The 20,915-nt window shown below is 47.0% G+C and overlaps 1 protein-coding gene across 3 annotated transcripts in view; it reads left to right on the top strand.

Moving 5' to 3' along the window:
• KCNT1 (potassium sodium-activated channel subfamily T member 1) overlaps positions 1-20,915 on the top strand; it is a 192,007-nt gene that overhangs the window by 54,409 nt on the left and 116,683 nt on the right. For 2 of the 3 annotated variants that reach the window (XM_044268510.1, XM_044268509.1), the window contains exon 1: positions 12,876-13,266. The exons of the other annotated variant lie outside the window; for it this stretch is intronic. In XM_044268510.1, the coding sequence (XP_044124445.1) occupies positions 13,058-13,266 (209 nt within the window). In that variant the 5' untranslated portion in view covers positions 12,876-13,057. Of the gene's footprint in view, positions 1-12,875; positions 13,267-20,915 lie in introns of those variants that run through there. 3 annotated transcript variants of the gene reach the window in all.

The following is a 20,915-nucleotide window of genomic DNA, read 5'->3' as shown; positions in this document are numbered from 1 at the left end:
CTGCAATACAGGACACAACCTATGAACAGTGGTGGCGCTGTTTCTGTAAGGGCATGTGGATGTTATAGAGGAGAGGTCCCCACTTGGGATCCCCTCCATGAACAAGAGCATAGTCATTTTGAAAGACCTGCTTTTGCATTGCTTTAAAGGGGTTCTGCCATGATTAATGTGAAACATGAAAATCAGACATCATACAGTACAAGACAATCTCTTTCTAACAAAGCTGGAACCAGCCCTGGACCTCACATGGATCCAGAGATCTCCCCATTCATTGCTCCAATTGTTCTGCTAACTTTATTTTAGGCTGGCAGCTCAGGGGGCGTGTCTTTTCTCAGGGGGCGTGTCCTTTCTCAGGGGGCGTGTCCTTTCTGCTGTAGCTCTTTCCCTGTAACTGTCAGAGCTTCTAACAGTAGATACGGCTGGTGACAGTTGAAGGATGGAACTGAGCATGTGCGACCACTTCCCCTAGATCTGGACAGAGAAATAAGGAAATGAACAAACAGCAGGTGGGGCTATACGGATACATTTTATTGAATAACTCAGTGGCTATAGTAAATGTTTAATGACATGCAATTTCAAAAATATTTAGATCCAGGTGCTGATTTGAGAAATGTAGTAAATTTTTCGTGCCGTAACCCCTTTTAGGCTCCATTCACACGTCCGCAAATGGGTCTGCATCCGTTCCGCAATATCGGGAACGGGTGCGGACCCATTCATTCTCAATGGGGCAGAACGGGATGCGGAGAGCACACTGTGTGCTCTCCGCATTTTCGGAGCGCGGCCCGGAACTTCCGGGACGCAGATCCGCAAAAAAATAGAACATATCCTATTCTTGTCCGCAGTTCTATGGGGGGTGCTGGCCGGGTGTAGTGCGGATCCGCAATACACTACGGACGTGTGAATTGACCCTTGACGGGATTTTCCACATTCTGGATATTTATTCCATCAACGTCGGATTGTGGGGGTCTGACTCTTGGCCTTCCCTCTGTTCAGGGTCCATCGCTGCTACTAGATGGCGTTCAGGTGGATGACGCCACGTAAGAAACGAAGAGGCCGCACTATTCGCACGTGCCCCGCAGCTTCTGGCAGGTGCAAGGATGGCTGATAACCTGAATTATTAGCGACATTTCACTGGTGAATTTGATACCGGTGAGTCATGTCTGATTACAAGAGCCTGTATGTGATCGAATCATGTTCACAGCAGCACAGAGTATTTTTACCATGACATTGCGCCAATGCTGGAAGTAATTCACCCTTTTGAGCCTGTAGAGGGTGGCAGGTCAGGGCATGGCGGTTTTATTCCGGTTGTTCCTCTGTGGTCAGATGCTGATTGTTTCGCCCCGATATATGATTAGATCCTGGAACTGGAAGGCATCTGCAGGGACCTCTTCTCAAATGACCTCATCTTCTGCTGCACTTGGCAGAGAGATACCGACCTGCCAGAACTGTCAGTGCAATACGTGCCAGCAATCCAGGGCCGCGGAAGGACATAAACCACTAATGACCACCGCACCTCACTGTATAGTCAGCCGAGCGTATGTGTACTGACCGTACGGTAACTAAACATAAGCCCAGGCCTATGTATATGCAGACATTTCTTAAAGGGGTTGTGCCCTGAAACGCTTTGTACATTTTAATAAAATAACAAAAAGTAAATTCTTTAGAAATCTGGGGCGTTGCACTTTGCGTTCTGTGTTGCCCGGAAGTGACTGATACATGTACACCGGGGGGGGCCTGTACTACGTTTTGTTACGGGGCCCTATGAGATCTGTGGACGCCTCTGACTGACATATCTCATCTGCAAGACCCAGACCCCATCGTGATCCAAACTTGGTTCTGTTAAATCCCAAGGTCACAGTTCTCCGTCCATAAGGGCTCGTGCACACGAGCGTATTTTCTTTCCGCGTCTGTTCTGTTTCTTTTGCGGGCCGTTATGCGGAATCATTCATTTTAATTGGTCCGCAAAAAAACAGGAAGTTTTTACTCTGTGTGCATTCCATTTCCGTATGACCGCATGTCCGTTCCGCAAAAAAACAAAAACATGTCCTATTGTTGTCTGAATTACGGACAAGGATAGGACTGTTCTATTAGGGGCCAGCTCTTCCGCAAAATACAGAATGCACACTGACGTCATCTGTATTTTTTGCGGATCCGTGATTTGCAGACCCGTCATGTGCATGAGGCCTAATACAGATGTTGAATTACAGTCTTCTTCATATATTCCTCTATAAGACTGAGTAATGGAGGAGGCGGAAGGACATGGGAACCATATTTATAACACATTAGGACTAAAACCGTGTGAACAGCCCCATAGAAAGCTCCCGCCCTAGTGTTAATGTGCGTCCTGTGTATTAAATAATGCAGCGCATGTACATTAGGCGCAGGCTGACCGCTATGTATCAAAGGCGTCTGCTGACTGTCAGCCATTAGTCATATACACAGCCACAGCACTAATGTCTTTCAACTTCTAGTCATCCAGAGCTTGGATGTTACTGTACAGTGCCGCCATACCGTGTATAAAGCTAATACTACTATATAGTGCGCATGGTGCTGCCATACTGTGTATAGAATACTACTTTATGCTGCCATACTGTGCCCATGCTTCTGTAAGAATGCCCTCATCAGTAGCAGAATCCTAGCCAGCAGAGTATAGCGGTATAATCTGGGTGGTGTAGGACAGAGTATAGCGGTATAATCTGGGTGGTGTAGGACAGAGTATAGCGGTATAATCTGGGTGGTGTAGGAGAGAGTATAGCGGTATAATCTGGGAGGTGTAGGAGAGAGTATAGCGGTATAATCTGGGTGGTGTAGGACAGAGTATAGAGGTATAATCTGGGTGGTGTAGGAGAGAGTATAGCGGTATAATCTGGGAGGTGTAGGAGAGAGTATAGCGGTATAATCTGTGAGGTGTAGGAGAGAGTATAGCGGTATAATCTGGGAGGTGTAGGAGAGAGTATAGCGGTATAATCTGGGAGGTGTAGGAGAGAGTATAGCGGTATAATCTGGGAGGTGTAGGAGAGAGTATAGCGGTATAATCTGGGAGGTGTAGGAGAGAGTATAGCGGTATAATCTGGGAGGTGTAGGAGAGAGTATAGCGGTATAATCTGGAGGTGTAGGACAGAGTATAGCGGTATAATCTGGGAGGTGTAGGAGAGAGTATAGCGGTATAATCTGGAGGTGTAGGACAGAGTATAGCGGTATAATCTGGGAGGTGTAGGAGAGAGTATAGCGGTATAATCTGGGAGGTGTAGGAGAGAGTATAGCGGTATAATCTGGGAGGTGTAGGAGAGAGTATAGCGGTATAATCTGGGAGGTGTAGGAGAGTAAAGTGATTAATAGGTACATCCCGGGTGCTTAGTGTCGCCGTCATTATGTGTTATTTTTCTAACTGATCCAAATCCTGTAGTGATTTATTTCTATAATATAATATAATATAATATAATATATATATATATATATATATATATATATATATATATATATATATAAAAATATATATATATATATAGATCTCATCTCATCCCGAATCCCCGCATTCCCTTCACACGACTATATTAATTCTAATTTAAAGGGGTTGTCCAGGGAGCAACATGTATGGATCATTCATCGTAATTTGTATAGACCTTCCAGTTTGTAATTATTTACAGTATCTCAGAAAGGTCAGCGCACCCCTCACATTTTTGTAAATATCTTCTTCTGTCTTTTCCTGGGACAGCGCTGAAGATCTGACGCTGTGATACAATGTATAGCGGTCAGTGCACGGCCTGTATAACTGTGTAAATTGGGCTGCCCTCAAAATAACTCAACACACCGCCATTAATGTCTAAACAGCTGGCAACAAAAGTGAGTGAAAATGGCCAAATTGTACCCAAAGTGTCAATATTTTTTGTGTGGCCGCCATTATTTTCGGGCACTGCCTTAACCCTCTTGGGTATAGAGGTCACTAGAGCTTCACCGGTTACCACTGGAATCCTCTTCCATCCTCCATGACGACATCACGGAGCTGCTGGATGTTAGAGACCTTGTGCTCCTCCACCTTCTGTTTGAGGAGGCCCCACAGATGCTCTATAGGGGTTAGGTCTGGAGACATGCTTGGCCAGTCCGGCACCTTAACCCTTCAGTTTCTTTAGAAAGCCAGTGGTCATATTGGAGGTCTTTGGGGTCGTTATCGTGCTGTGGCCCAGTTTCCAGAGGGAGGGGATCATGCTCTGCTTCTAGTATGTCACAGGACATGTTGGCATTCATGGTTCCCTCAATGACCTGTAGCTCCCCACAGCCGGCAGCACTCATGCATCCCCCAAACCATGACACCCCCACCACAATGCTTGACTGTAGGCAGGACACACTTGTCTTTGTGCTCCTCACCTGGTTGCCGCCACACACACTTGACACCATCTGAACCAAATAAGTTTATCTTGGTCTCATCAGACCACAGGACCTGGATCCAGTAATCCACGTCCTTAGGGCTTGTTCACACGAACGTTTTTTGCGTTCCGTATACGGAACCATTCATTTCAATGGTTCCGCAAAAAAAAAATGGAATGTACTCTGTATGCATTCAGTTTCTGTATTTCCGTTGAAAGATAGAACATGTCCTATTATTGCCCTCAAATCACGGTCCGTGGCTCCATTCAAGTCAATGGGTGCGCAAAAAAAACATCAGTTTTTGCGGAACCATCTATTGAACATTTTATGCCCAGCCCAATTTTTTATATGTAATTACTGTATACTGTATATGCCATACCCTGAAATTTGTAGGCTTGGGTAAGTCCAAGAGAGGCGGCATATTAGTGCTAGGTGCCCATCTGCGGAAGCCACCTTGACGCCTGGTAGATGGGCCCGACACACGTTTGATCATAAATGCGCGCAAAGAGCTTCTATTTTTTCTTTTATAGTAGGTATAATACTAGAATGACCCCCATTTCTCAGTTCTATTGTTTGCATGTGAAATGTTGTGCAGCCGTTTTTTTTTCCAACCATGTTTGCTTGATGGATATGCACCTGTGATTAGGATTATGAATGTGCTAGTCTAAATTTTATTATAGTATATGGTGAGCACTGACAGGCTGACCCCCCCCACCCCTGTAACCTCTGCAGCAATGCTGGCAGCACTCGTACAACCTCTGGATATGACGCTGAGCACAGACAGGCTGACCCCCCACTCCTGTAACCTCTGCAGCAATGCTGGCAGCACTCGTACAACCTCTGGATATGACGCTGAGCACTGACAGGCGGACCCCCCCACCCCTGTAACCCCTGCAGCAATGCTGGCAGCACTCGTACAACCTCTGGATATGACGCTGAGCACAGACAGGCTGACCCCCCCCACCCCTGTAACCCCTGCAGCAATGCTGGCAGCACTCATACAACCTCTGGATATGACGCTGAGCACTGACAGGCTGACCCCCCACCCCTGTAACCCCTGCAGCAATGCTGGCAGCACTCGTACAACCTCTGGATATGACGCTGAGCACAGACAGGCTGACCCCCCCCACCCCTGTAACCCCTGCAGCAATGCTGGCAGCACTCATACAACCTCTGGATATGACCCTGAGCACTGACAGGCTGACCCCCACCCCTGTAACCTCTGCAGCAATGCTGGCAGCACTCGTACAACCTCTGGATATGACGCTGAGCACTGACAGGCAGACCCCCACCCCTGTAACCTCTGCAGCAATGCTGGCAGCACTCGTACAACCTCTGGATATGACGCTGAGCACTGACAGGCTGACCCCCCCCCCCCCCCCCCCCCCTGTAACCTCTGCAGCAATGCTGGCAGCACTCGTACAACCTCTGGATATGACGCTGAGCACTGACAGGCTGACCCCCCCCCCCCCTGTAACCTCTGCAGCAATGCTGGCAGCACTCGTACAACCTCTGGATATGACGCTGAGCACTGACAGGCTGACCCCCCCCCCCCCCTGTAACCCCTGCAGCAATGCTGGCAGCACTCGTACAACCTCTGGATATAATGCTGAGCACTGACAGGCTGACCCCCCACCTCTGTAACCTCTGCAGTAATGCTGGCAGCACTCGTACAACCTCTGGATATGACGCTGAGCACTGACAGGCGGACCCCCCCACCCCTGTGACCTCTGCAGTAATGCTGGCAGCACTCATACAGCCTCTGGATATGACGCTGAGCACTGACAGGCTGACCCCCCCACCCCTGTAACCCCTGCAGCAATGCTGGCAGCACTCGTACAACCTCTGGATATGACGCTGAGCACTGACAGGCTGACCCCCCACCCCTGTAACCTCTGCAGTAATGCTGGCAGCACTCGTACAACCTCTGGATATGACGCTGAGTACTGACAGGCTGACCCCCCCCCCCCCCCCCACCCCTGTAACCCCTGCAGCAATGCTGGCAGCACTCGTACAACCTCTGGATATGACGCTGAGCACTGACAGGCTGACCCCCCCACCCCTGTAACCTCTGCAGTAATGCTGGCAGCACTCGTACAACCTCTTCTTTTTTCAGTTCCTCAGAGGGTTTTTACCATGAGGAGCCATGTTGAACTTCCAGTGACCAGTATGAGAGAGCGTGAGAGCGATAACACCAAATATAACACACCTGTCCCCCAATTCACACCTGAGTCCTTGTAACACTAACGAGTCACATGACACCGGGGAGGGAAAATGGCTAATTGGGCCCAATTTGACCATTTTCACTTAGGGGTGCACTCACTTTTGTTGCCGGCGGTATAGACATTAATGGCGGTGTGTTGAGTTATTTTGAGGGCACGCCCAATGTACAGTGTTATGCGAGCCGCACAGCGACTACTGTACATTGTATCACAGCGTCAGATCTTCAGCGCTGTCCCAGGAAAAGACACAAGAAGATATTTACAAAAATATGAGGGGTGCGCTGACTTTTGTGAGATACTGTATTGTACTTTTTTTTTTTTTTTTATGGTCTGTATCGCTAGACTCTGGTTCACACCTTAAATCGTTCTTTCCGCTGATGTCACATCCACTGCTCTTCTCATGTCTTCTAGTTTCGGGGCGTATCATCACCTTACCGATTTGCGTAGGCGGTGCCCGGATCCTTTCCCCCCCAGTCGTGGCACATGACATGCATACTTTACAGAGGGTCCATAGCCAGGACCTAGTTGGAAGGGTACTGCCACCACCACCTGCCTACCCATACAAATTAGTGAGGAGCTCTGACACCCTCTGGACTGGAACGCAAGAGAGCAGCGGACAGGACGTTGGCAGAAGTGCGAGGACGAGGTCATGTGACCAGAGTAGAGAGAGCGCTATAGACCACAATGGTAAATAAGGTCTATTAAAAATTGAAACATCTATACAAACAAAAAACTTATTGTTGCCCCTTTAAATACAAAAAAATACTGGTTACCTCCAGCCACCACTAGGGGGAGCTCACTGTCTAAGGATTTATAAAGCTTTCATTGATGTCATTGGATAGAGGCAAATACTTGCTGCTCTTAACTGCACCTAGAGTCAGTGCAGGTAGACTGAGGGGTGCACCCCACCCTCACTATCAATGGCATTTAGTGTTGGGGGGGGGGGGATGTGGAAGAAAGGAAACGACTAATGTAGCGAATTCATTGACTAGTTTTAAAGGATAAAAAATTAGTACTAAGAAATGTCAATGATGGCGCGCAGTCACCTTGGCAACTCCGGGGCTGACTGTCGGCTGCACTCATCACATTAGATTGCACAGACGAGATATGGCACCGGAGGGAAGATCACCGCGCACGCCTCGTCGCTTAACCCTTCAGCAATGGCCATGGTTGCTAAGCAGATTGTGTGTATATATAGTAAACGCTAATTAAAGGGGAATTCTTCTCTTACATGAGCAGTGCCAGCGTGAGAGGCGGATTCACAAGAGCCTCACATAATTACGTCAGGGCGATCTGATGCATCTGTAAGGCCTCATGCACACAACCGTTGTTGTGGTCCGCATCCACAACATTCACTTCAATGGGGCCTCAAAAGATGTGGGCAGCACTCCGTGTGCTGTCCCCATCCGTTGCTCCGTTCCGTGGCCCCGCAAAAAAAATATAGCCGTTTTGCGGACAAGAATAGGCATTTATACAATAGGCCGCCTATTCCGTTCCGCAAATTGCGAAAGGCACACGGGCGGCTTCTGTTTTTTGCGGATCCCCGGTTTGCGGACCGCAAAAAACGGAACGGTCCCAGATTGTGGACATATGGACACGGCGCCACAGACTGACTGACTGCTGTGCGTCCTATTCACTCCTATAAGAGGGGCTGTCCACTTCGGGTTCACTGATCCAGTGATCGGCTGTAGAACCAAGCAGTAGGTGTTCAGTTTCCCTACAGCGCCACCGCAGGGGAAATGAGGCATTACACAGCCCATGCAATGCACAGACATGCTAGGTCCTCCAAAGTCAGACTTCTACCCTAGCTAAATGATGGGTGTCTCAGAACGCCCACATACAGTCTATTAAAATGACAACGCCCCATTAAAGGGGTCTTACCCTTTAAATGTAAGTGCAAGCTTTGCAACTTTCTAATATACTTAATTTCATGTCTTAATTTCAAGATCTCTGATTGCTGTTGGTGTATTTAGACACCCTCCCTGCAGAAACAGTTGAGAAGTGGTGAATATGATTGTATCAGGACTGTGAGCGTAATATCTCATGAGCAGATGACATGTTGTTACAATCTGGGGTGCACCTCCAATGAGGCCAGGTGAGGCGACTGCCTCAGGCGGCAAAACCTGGAGACAACTGGGGCCAGCGGCAGGGCCATGGAAAATGAGCGCTTCCATCGTGGGCAATGCTCATCTCTCTATCGTCAACTGTATCATAGTATGCCTTTAACAGTAGGGCTGGAGGGGGCGTCCTTTCAGTTTTCGCCTCAGGCAGCAGAACGACTAGGTGCACCGCTGGTTACAATGTATCAGTGTGAAGCAGAGGAACGTGTAGACTGGATACAACTGTAGCAAACCGACAGCTGTGAAACGTATTGCTGCAGGTTTTCAGTCTGCGGATGTAAATGCCTCTGTTCACCGACAGCAAGCGGAGATCTTGAAAATGATAAGGAATCGATGCACAAAGTATTTTAGGAAGTTACAGATCTTTTCTCTGCACAATGAATAAGCTTTATGTACAGAAGATGGAAAATCCCTCTAAGGCATAGAGTCCATTAGGAATATTTTTGCCACTTACTGCTTGACCGCAGGTAGCGATGTCCTGCGCTGATTCTACGAGACCTACTGATGGGGGGGTGGGGGATCCTCTTTTTAAATTGCCATTTTAAGGGGTGGTCTTCAGAACAAAGCTTGCAATACCCTGTCAGTATCAGCTGATGATGGAGGAGTACTGTGTGAACATGCCTTTACACCCACCTTCTCGCCTACTCTACTTTTTCTTCCCCATACTTTATCCTGCAGCACCGCACTCGCACTGTTTTGGTAGATCCATTCTAATTTGCAAGAAACTAAACTAAAAGTTGGGAGAACATTGAATTCGGTGACCGAGGCCTCAGCAATGGGCGTCCTGAACAGATGTCGCTACTCCCTCTGATTTTCTGATCGATGGGTTCATTACAATTCATCAACCCTGATATTCCCTTCTGGAATTGTCTTACTGCTTGGGGTCCGGCCCTATGAGCTGGATTTTCTGCTGTGGATGTTTGATAATGTATTATAAAAGGGGTATTCTGGTTGTTAAAGGGGCATTCCAGTTACATTACAAGGGTTTTCCAAGATTTTAATACTGATGAACTATCCCCAGGATAGGTCATCAGTATCTAATGGGTGGGGGTCGGACTCCCGGCATCCCCGCCAATCAGTTGTTTTGAGAAGGCATCGGGGCCCCTGTGAGCGCCGCGATTTTCTCTCAGCTTACTCAGCACAGCGCCATCCATTGTATAGTGGCCGTGCTTGGTATTGCAGCTTAGCTCCATTCACTTCTAGACTACATGACTGATGAATGTGTCGTCACTCAGCCTAGGTAAAGCAGTGAGAAGGCCGTGGCGCTACTGCGAGTGCTGCTGCCTTCTCAAACAGCTGATGGGTGGGGGCCCCAGGTGTCGGACCCCGACCGATCAGATACTGATGACCGATCCAGAGGGTAGGTCACAAGCATTAACATATCGGAAAACCCCTTTAAAGGGGTATTCCTATCTTGGACAATGGGGGCATATCGCTAGGATATGCCCCCATTGTCTGATAGGTGCGGGTGCCACCACTGGGACCCGCACCTATATCGAGAACAGAGCGGGGAGCGCTGTGGCTGGAGGACCCCATGCTCCCATTCATTTCTATGGGGCCGACGGCAATAGCCGAGCCAGTGCTCGGCTATTTTCGACGGCCCCATAGAAATGAATGGAGGGCGGCTGCGCATGCGCAGTGCACTCTTGTTCACTTGCGGGGCTCCGTTCTCGATATAGGTGCAGGTCCCAGCGGTGGGACCCGCACCTATAAGACAACGGGGGCATATCCTAGCGATATGCCCCGATTGTCTGAGATGAGAAAACCCCTTTAAGTTATCCTCTATCCTGTGGATAGGGGATAACTATTAAATCCTACTGCTGGGACTAGCACCAATCACAAGAAGTGTGCCCTGCAGCCCCCTGAAATGACAGGTTGGGCATGCGTGCCGTCGTTCCATTAATCTCTGTGGGAGTTGCGGAGACCGCCACTATTTCCGGTACTCCCATAGAGATTAATGGAGCGGCAGTGCGCTTGTCGGACCTGCCGCTCTGTTCATTTCTGGGGGCTCCAAGAGTTATGGGGTACCCGTTATCATAATCTGTGGGGGTCCCAGTAGTAGGACAACCACCAATCTAATACATTTTAAAAACCGGAATACCCCTTTAATGATCTATACATATGTAGGGAAGACTCAATTCGAGAAAGAACCCTTAGAGAGTAAAAGTCAAAGAACCTCGCACAGGGTACTAGTGTAACTCTATCTATCACAGGACCCGACTATGAAGCATCTATGGACCTTTCGGACCCCCTTAGGCTCCATCTGCTGCCCCCCTACTGTTACGCCCCTGCAGTCATGACAGATGATCCTATCCAAAAGTTGCTTCAAAGACTATGAGGTCCAGATGAGGGGTTACAAAGGGCCCAGCTGCCCAAATATACCCAACGTGTATAAGGGAAAGTGACGTCGGTGGGCCTTTTAATTGGGTGTGATGATGAGATAAGAGACGTATTTACCGGCGATCCCTCAGGATCTGATGTGTCTGACTAAAGAATGTATATCGGTGGTATATTATAATATACTGGCAGTGATAAAATACCAAAAAGAGGTCTTATACACCCATTACAGAGGTAATCGATCCACTGCATGGCAAGTAGTTGCTGCTGTAGGTTCTTACCTTTTCTAACATAACTTGCGTATCAATTCTTCATGGATTTCAAGATCTCTGCTTGCTGTCACCCAACAGGAACCCTGACTGTGTACTTCCACGGGATTAAAACATGTCCTGGCAACGTGGCGCTCACACAGCCGCAGGGCGCATTACAGTAAAGTTGTGTTTCGAAATGTTCCGTGCACCTGTGTGTTCAATGACAGCAAGCAGAGATCTTATAAAACAGAGAATTGATGAACGCAACATAGTGGCAAATGGTGTTTTCTGCTTTTGATCATAAGCTGATCACAGATCGTCCCACTGCTGGGACCTGTGTTCTCTCTACCGCAGTGCCCCCACAGGGGAAATAAAGCATTACACCTTGCCTAGTCACCGCAGTGGGTTCTCTGTGTAATGCAGGACAGGACAGGTCCTCCAGAGCCAGAGACACTCTTTTGATGACGCTTTGTGTAGCCAAGTGATGAGGATCCTTCACTCTTAACTTGAAAATGGATTTTATAACCTGGACACCCCCTTTAAGGGGCTCTTGTATAGACTGCGCCACTCTCGCCCATGGCCTGTTTCTGGTTCTGCCGCTCAGCCTCCTTCAGTTCATTGGGCATGAGCTGCAATACCAGGCGCCACCTATGGACAGGAATGGCGCTGTTTCTGGAAAAAGGGGTCATTTGCTTGAGTGCAAATGACCCACTAAAAAAAATCATAGGGTTAAGGCCTCACGCACACGACCGTATCTGTTAAGTGGTCCGCAAATCGTGGATCTGCATAATACGGATGCGGTTCACGTGGTCTGCATTTTGTAGACATATTCTATCTTTTTTGCGGAACGGACATACGGATGATCTGAGTGCTTTCTGCATCCGTATGTCCTATAACATGTCCTATATTTGGCCATTAAAATGCGGCCCACTGACCCATTGAAGTCAATGGGTCCGCACAAAATCCGATTGCGATTTTCAGATTGTAAAATACATATGGTCGTGTGCATGATGCCTTAAATTTGGATAACCCCTGTCCATATCCCCTAGGGCACATGGACATCATATGGGCGGAGTGCTTCTATAAAGAGCAAATTTTGCTCTCCTGGTTATTTATTTGATTTGGCGACAGTTAATACAACATTGCATCTGGATATCGCCAGTAGCCGAGCTCGCGTCCACCAGCGTGTCATCTGGCTAGCTGCTTCCTAAAACGGGGCTGTCGACCCCTTTAAATCCAGCTCCTTAATGCATCGGGTCCAGAGCAAGGGGAGAGTCAAAATCTAGTGCAATCCCCCCAATTTATCCTGCGGTTATGTAATCGGCACCCCCCCCCCCCCCAACATCAGCATGCTGAAGGTATGAGCTAGTTGCAGTCTTCTCCCCCCTATTTCTAAAATTTCGGAGTGCCCCTTTAAATTGTAACGAGTTGCCGTAAGGCGGCAGGTGCAAGAATTTGCATGAGGACAGAGACCTGTTTACAGGGGAGGGGTAGGAAGCAGCGGATGTGACTGAGGAGGCTTCTTGTAGTCATAACTAGAATTCGGAGCAGCGTCTTGGAGGATGTGAGAATCTGCAGCAGCCCCTTACAGCATCCCTGCGTGCAGGACGCCTCTGCCCCCGGTGCCACCAAGCGAATGCGTTTCCTCACTCAAACGTCTTGTGCTGAAATCCATTGGGAGAGAAGGAATGTACCATTTCCAGGCGGGGAGCGGGGAAGAAGTATAAAATAAGGTGGTACTTGCCTGCAGTAACAGAACTGCATGCATTATGCTCAGTGTGCATGCGAGTTGAAGGGAGGAAGTGCAGCCCCAGCCGATAAGATGGCAAGAGCCAAGATGAAGAATTCTCCATCGGAGATCAGCACAGGTTCCAAAATCGTCCCACCAATTACCAGGGAAGACCTGAATGGAGTCAGCCCCCTGCTACCGGCTCAAATCATGGGGTCCCTGACGAGCGATGCAGGGCAGAGGTACCTATCCGATCGCGTATTGCAGTGACGCATGGAATGGATGCATGTTGGTATGTGGGCACACGTTTGGGGTTTGCTCTGCATGAAGCGTCTCGGGATTGATGGATGATGGGGAAGGTAGTAGATAAGTGCACCCTACATCATGTGCATGATTGACGCTGCAGTGTTGACATGGCTCAGGTCACGTGGCGGAGCCTGAGGAAGTTTTACACCGTATGTCAGCTCCCCATCCTGGAGCCCCGTACACACTGGGGGCCAATGTCGTAGGAAATTAACCGCATCAACAGAAGTAGTGAATTGGTTGTAGTGGTGCTTAAAGGGTTAATCCACGTCCAGTCGGATGGGCTTCCATTCATTTAACCCCCACGCTCTTAGCTGCTTTTTATTTAGTGTAAACCCAACAAATGCAAAGCGTTTCGTGGTACCTGGCGTTGTGCGCCTCATCCATCATTTGCATGGACAGTCACGGTCATTAACTCCTTCCACTAGAGAACACCTGCAAGATCCCGGGTAATTTGGGGATTGGGTCCCGTTGTGCTTTAAAAATAAGAAATAAAAAAAAATCCGCCAAAATTTGGGCAGCAGGACAAAACTCAAAGTTTTTAACTTTTTTATTTTTTATTATTATTTTTCATTTAATTTTTTATTTTAATTTTGTTTTTCCGGATTTGGATGGAAATAGTGATGATGAAGTCTTCAGTGTTTATACTTCTCTTGACCACCTGCGGGAGGTTTTGGCCCGGAGTGAGGATTTCTTATAAAGCAGCAGGCAGGCGCCGATCCGATGATCACGTTGTACCCGATGCCCCGCTGCTTCCTTTGTAATCTTACCGCCAATCGTGGCGGGACAACAAGATTGCATAATCTGTGTGGTTTCCGGACTTGTTGCATATGCGAGGATTTTTAGATTTATTTTTTTTCGTTATCGTGGATTTAAAAGTTCTCGAGCCATGGCTTGTTTGGCAATGCTGGGGGTTGTAGTGTCTCCACCGCTGGAGAGCCAGTATACCGCATTATGTACTCATGGTATCGGGGACTTGTAGCTTTAGCTCTTGGGTTTGGAAACCCATGTCCAGTCCATCCCTGAGCAATGTAGGACTACAACTCCCATCATAGCATACAGTGGACATCCATATATTTGGATGTACTTGTTGACACGCGTTGATGGAGGCTGCCATCGGAGGCGTCCCTAATTGCTAGACCTCCCCAGTGGGAAGCTCTACAAACAGAACTTGGCACAATGGGAGTTGTAGTGTCACCAGATGAGCGCGACCAGTATATATTATAATGTACTCGGCGTAGCAAGCATTCGATTTTTACCAGGGCCGTGTCCAATACAGTTTTGGGCACAACTCTCACCATTGTAAGCAATGGGCATCCATACATTTGAATGGACTATGCGAGGCTATGAGCTCTGTGGTCAAATTGAATGGGTGTCCCTAAGATCTAATAGTTATAGTCCCAGATCCCAGATGGCCACGCCGCTCTCTACAAAGCAAATGCGGCAAAGAACCTGATAACATAAGACCCTATGGGTAGTCACCAATGTCAGTAGAGGTTCCAGTATTGGCAATCTTAAAGGGATTGTCCGATAGAAAACACGCCACTCTATTAGGGAGTAAGGCCTCATGCACACGGCTGTATCCACAAGCTGCAGATCAGGCAAATACGGATGCAGTTCGTGCACCGTTCGTTTTTTTTCATTTTTTTTGTGAACCCATTAACTGCAGTAGTTCCGTGGTCCATATTTTGCAGAACGGACATCGGGTGCGGAAAGCACATGAATGATCTGTGTGCTGTCCGCATCCATATGTCCATTCTGCAAAAAGATAGAACATGTCCTGTATTTGGCCGCAAAATACAGACCCATTGGAGTCAATGGGTCAGCAAAAAATGCGGACAGTGTCCGTATTTTGTGGATCTGCAGTTTGCAGAGTGTTTTAAAGGGGTTCTCTCACTTCAGTAAGTGGCATTTATCATGTAGAGAAAGTTAATATAAGCCACTTACTTATATATTGTTGTTATCCATATTGCTTCCTTTGCTGGCTGGATTCATTTTTCTAGAACATCATATAGTGCTCTTTTCCATGGTTACGACCACCCTGCAATCCATCAGTGGTGGTCGTGCTTGCACACTATAGGAAAAAGCACTAACCTATGTGCGCCCCCATGGTCCCGGCCACCAGAGAGGCTGACGCTTTTTCCTACAGTGTACAAGCACGACCACCACTGATGGATTGCAGGGTGGTCGTAACCATGGAAATGAGCAGTGTATAATTTGATGGAAAAATGAATCCAGCCAGCAAAGGAGGCAATATGGACAATCACAATACATTAGTAAGTGGCTTGTATTAACTTCCTGTACATGATGAATGCAACTTGCTGAAGTGAGAGAACCCCTTTAAAGGGATTATCCAGTAAATCATATTGATGCTCTATCTTTAGGATAGGTCATCCATATCAGATCGGCAGAATCTGACACCCAGGATCCGCGCCGATCAGCTGTTAGGAGAGGCAGGGTGCTCCGTGACCTCTTCCTAGGCCATGTGACGTCACCGTACGTCGGTCACATGGCCTAGGCACAGCTCAGCCTCATGGAAATGAATGGTGCTGAACTGCAATACAAAGCACAGCCACTATACAATGTACGGCGCTGTGCTTGGTAAGCTGCTGGGAGTCAGCAGCGCTCACCAAAGTTCCAGTGAGCATGGCGGCTCCCTAAAGTAACTGATCGGCGGGGATCCCGGGACTCGGACCACACCGATGTGATAATGATAACCTATTCTGAGGATAGGTTATCATTTCACGGATAACCACTTTAAGTGCACACTGGCCAGAACCCTTAGCTGTTAGCCAGAGGGGCTACAAAGAACATTTCCTCCTCTGAAGGACCCGATACATCTGGGCATTATTTTAATTCTCTGTCTAATTGAAAGTGTTGTAATTCTTCCTGTCTCCTGTGGTGGCACTGCAGAGAAACTGAACACTTTCTGATAGGCAGATTACCCTCGATCACTAAAGGTTCCCAGCTGTTTGGCAAGAGGGTCCTTCTAAGAAAAAGGGTTTGTCCAAAGTAAAGAACCCTTTCAAGGGAAGCTTTTTGTTGGTATTGATGGACTGAGTTACCGCAAATCATCATGTCACCTATAAAGCTGTAATTTGGTAGATGTAAGGTTTTAGAGGTTTGTATAGCATTAAAAAAACATGGTCTATCTAATTTCAAGAAACAGCGCCACTCTTGCCCATGGGCTAAGTCTGGTATTGCAGCTCATCTCCATTCAAATTAATGGAGCTTAGCTGCAATACCAGACCCAGACCCTGGAGTAAAGTGGCGCTGTTTCTGGGGGAAAAAAAGATCTCTTTTCTATTCCTGTACAACCCCTTTGATATCTAGGTGGACAAAAGAGACATAGGAAGCCCATATATCATTCATGAGCTGTTAGCACCTGGAGCAGGCTGTTGCTTTGTACTCCGCCACTGTCTTTATCAAATATTAATGAAGTGTAAATAACACTGTTTGAGCTGTTAATGTGTCTGGCTTTATAGGGAATGATAAGAAAAACTGACTGTTCTATTAGCGCCACACCTATCCGCAGGTTGTATGTGGTATTGCAGCTCAGCCTCAGTCACTGTAGTGGATCTGATACCAGTCACAACTCATGGACGACTGTATTCCACTATGTTTTCTAATCCTGTGCAACCTCTTTAAGGATTTTACTGGCGCTGAGCACAATTTTTACCTAAAAGCCATGACTTTTACAATATCCGAAGTCAATTTCCTGAAGACCAAATTATCAACAATCACCATCCACATAAAATGGAGGAAAAATTCTTAAGGTTCTGGTCTGAGAGCTACATCCCCATGTCCCATTCAGATGGACTTTCTTGTATCGTACTTTTCTGCACTCCAATCCAGCCTGGGGGTACAATTTCTCTTAAAAAATATGCCTACAATTCCCACTGCAGGGTGTAGACCCAAAGACAGAAACGCAATATGTCACACTGGAATGACTAGGGGCCTGAGGTCTTTTTCCCCAGCCAAAGGCTGTGAAGTCCAGGAGCCATAAACGTGTTTTGCCTTCACAGACTACTTCAACGCACCTTCCTTTTTGGCTGTTCAACCTTCTCTCTAGTTTTTTTTTCTACTCTTTCTCATGAGTTCTGTGAAGTCTTCCTGGATCTTAAAGGGAACCTGTCACGGGGATTTTGGGTACAGAGCTGAGGACATGGGTTGCTAGATGGCCGCTAGCACATCCGCAATATCCAGTCCCCATAGCTCTGTGTGCTTTTATTGTGTCGAAAAAACGATTTGATACATATGCAAATTAACCTGAGATGAGTCCTGTCCCTGACTCATCTCACATACAGGACTCATCTCAGGTTAATTTGCATATGTATCAAATCGTTTTTTCGACACAATAAAAGCACACAGAGCTACGGGGACTGGGTATTGCGGATATGCTAGCGGCCATCTAGCAACCCATGTCCTCAGATCTATACACAAAATCCCCGTGACAGGTTCCCTTTAAAGTGATGACTGTGTATGCCACAGGGCTGCAGTTTCTGTAGGCTGCTCACACTGCCAACATCTACCTCAGATCAACTCACTGCACAGGAGAGCCAAGCCCAGGGACCCATTCCTGGAGATCATCTTCAAAGGATGGAAATTAACCCTGTAATTTAGTCTTAAAGGCTTTGTACACCTTCTGGGCCAATTTTTGTTTGATTTGTATTTTATTAATTTTTGGCTAAAAATAATATTTTCATTTGGCCTTTATTAAAAATATTGAGCCATTCTGTCACAAAGGGTTAACTGTTTTTCTAACTGTGTGACTGGTATATTCACTTTGCTGGTCATCTAATAACCCTTATCTCTAAACTACTAAGAGGTCATAAACACTTATTTAAGCCACATTCTTATCAGTAAAGAGAAGAACTGAGCTATAATGAGCGTTTATAATGTCAGAGAGCAGAGATAAGGAGCCCGTCAGCTCCCTAACTGACGGAAAAGACAGAAAATCCACAGGCAGCTAGTAGAGCATCTCAGCTCTGTACACAAAAAAGGATCCCATATTATTAATAGCGACCAATTGAAAAAATGATTTCTAGCTCAAAATAAGTACAATGCAATAATTAAAAAAAAAAATTGCCCCCAAAGGTGTACATAGCTTTTAAGTACATTCATTTAACACATTACAGTATAATACCCAAAGCAACATTAGAAAAAAATGTAACATATAAAAACTCTGGGACCTGCGCCTCTCTCTAGAACAGGGCCGCAAAGTAAAGGAGGGTGCACCACACAAGCGTGGCCTCCCTCCATTCACTCCAAGCACTCACTTGGCTCTTTTCGGAACTCCTATAGAAGTGGATGGAGCGCACCTTGAAGGGTATTCTAGAGATAGGTGCGGGTCCCTATAAACAACAGATGGTCGATTGGTCTTGCCGCAGTGGGCTGGTTAGGCAGCTATGAATCTAACTTTCATGGTCAGCTTAAACAGGTTATGTTATGCCCCTGCATTTTCTCCTTGCACGGATGAAAACATCCGGTGATGGGGGGAGCAGCCAATAGCAGGCCGTGACAGGAAAGAGCCTCCCTAGCATCACGGGTGACTCTAGGGAGGCTTGTTTCCGTCAAGGCCTGCTAATAGCTACCCCTGACGCCAGATGTTTTCATCTGCACAACGGGGAGATGCAGCGGTGGCCGTGCGTGCTGGGGAGCGTGCTAAGTACACGGTGGTGTTACCACTACTGCGCCCTGCTACTATCTCTAATGGGCTAATATAATGTCATCTTATGTATGTCTTTCCAGGTCCTCCACAATGTGCAATCATAATCTTATGTAACGGTTTATTACATGTAATGTGACTGGTTCACCAGCAGGTGGCAGCGTAAATGGCAGAGCTATCCTTAGAGAGAATGGAACTTACCATTCCATTCTCCCCCCTTTGGGCAGAAGTGGGCCAGTCCTTCTTGCTACCAGAAGGAGGTGGGGCCGTTCTGGTTTGTGCTGATTGAGACTCCATGTTGGAGCTGCCAGGATTCTAACCTACTTTTTGGCTGTCCAACTACAAGAGTGAAGTGCAGCATAAAGAGGAAACAAAGACCCCAAGTTAGCTTGTCAGTACAGCAGAGTGAGAGTTTTCCTGCCAGTTTAATGCTAAAGCCTGCTGGAACCAAGACAAAGCCAGAAACTGTTTGGAGAAATGTTTATTCAAGTAAAGCCGCCATTGAACTTCATCTCAAGGTCTGGACTCAAGTTATTTCTTCAAATCCCTCAATTATTCCCCCTATTTATTGCTTCGGAGCCAAAGCCTGGTGTCCAGCCGTATCCAAGTAGGAGCACCGTGACACACACAAAGAGACATTTAGGCCGCGCTACACCACTCAACATTCCTACCAAACCTGGGACGCAATATAGAGGGCCCTGGGGGGAGGCTGCCCGTTGCACAATCTGTGTGAGGGCCCGGGCATTTTCCGGCATTATAGGTCTTGGATTACCCCTATAACTCCACACGTCCCCTGTTTCCCCTATACCTTTCCTTAAAGGGCCAACCACATAACGTATATATTGAATCTGGGTTCTTAAAGCTGCACACACGCCTTTCTAAGAATAATCTTGCTTCTTTTCCCATATTAGACCCCAATCTACTAAAACAAGAGATCTGTAATCTATTACTGTAGTGTATTTCCATGAGACAGGCAGTGGCCGCTCGGTGATCATATATCACCCGTATCTCCAGTACTCACAACCTCTAGTAACAGTGTACTTTTCTTTCTTATTGCAACGGTGTCAGTCTTCACTGAATTTCTTGCATTCTAATCAGAGTCCAGCGATATCTGGATGAATAGAACCTTAAAGTATAGGAGGCTAATAGAACGGTGTGAGGATAGACGCATGGTGTTGGGGGTGACAAGATAAATCTACAGTGTTGCATTGATGGACTTCTATTTAACCTATAATGCGAAATGGTGGGTGCCCTGTGAGGGGTCGTATTCCCCCCTAGAAGCAATTGTCCAATGGCACGACATGTGCCATGGCACCTCCAAATTTGGAGGTACAGTATGGACCCATACCTTAGGGGAGTAGGCAGAACCACTATGTGCATGTGCCCTAATTTGGGGGCTAATGAAGGTTTACAAGTAAGGCCAGTAGCAGAAGACCTCTTTAGGGTTCAGGTCACACATTGCGGATTTTTTTTTTGAAAACTGCTCCTTTTCTTCCATGGTTTTACAGAAAATTGCAGGAAAACTGCTACTTGTGGCCTCACCATATTGGTTTCCCGTCTCGGCACACATGGACCTTGCGGCCTGATCCTTGTCCTGTAATGTAGGCCACAGGAAGGATATGGTTTTGTTACACAATCTTATTGATTGTTACCGTGGCGACCTGAATTCTTAATTGGCTCCAATTGGCTTTTCTTTCTTTTTTTTTTTTTTTTTTTTGGGGAGGAAGTACTGAGAACATTTTATATGGCAGCTCCTTTATATGAATGAGACAGGAACTGTGCTTTTATCAGGAGGGTAATAGAAGGGATGATGTACAGCTAACATGTATACCATTTACCACCAGGTCATTTTTTGGGTTCCAACACTCTTTGCCTATTCATTTTCCAATAGCGGTCGCAGCTCGGTTTTTCTAATAAAAT

Source organism: Bufo gargarizans, chromosome 9 (assembly GCF_014858855.1).
Source record: "Bufo gargarizans isolate SCDJY-AF-19 chromosome 9, ASM1485885v1, whole genome shotgun sequence".
NCBI lineage: Eukaryota > Metazoa > Chordata > Amphibia > Anura > Bufonidae > Bufo > Bufo gargarizans.
The sequence above is the reverse complement of the archived record's forward strand: the minus strand, read 5'-3'. Positions and strand labels throughout refer to the sequence as shown.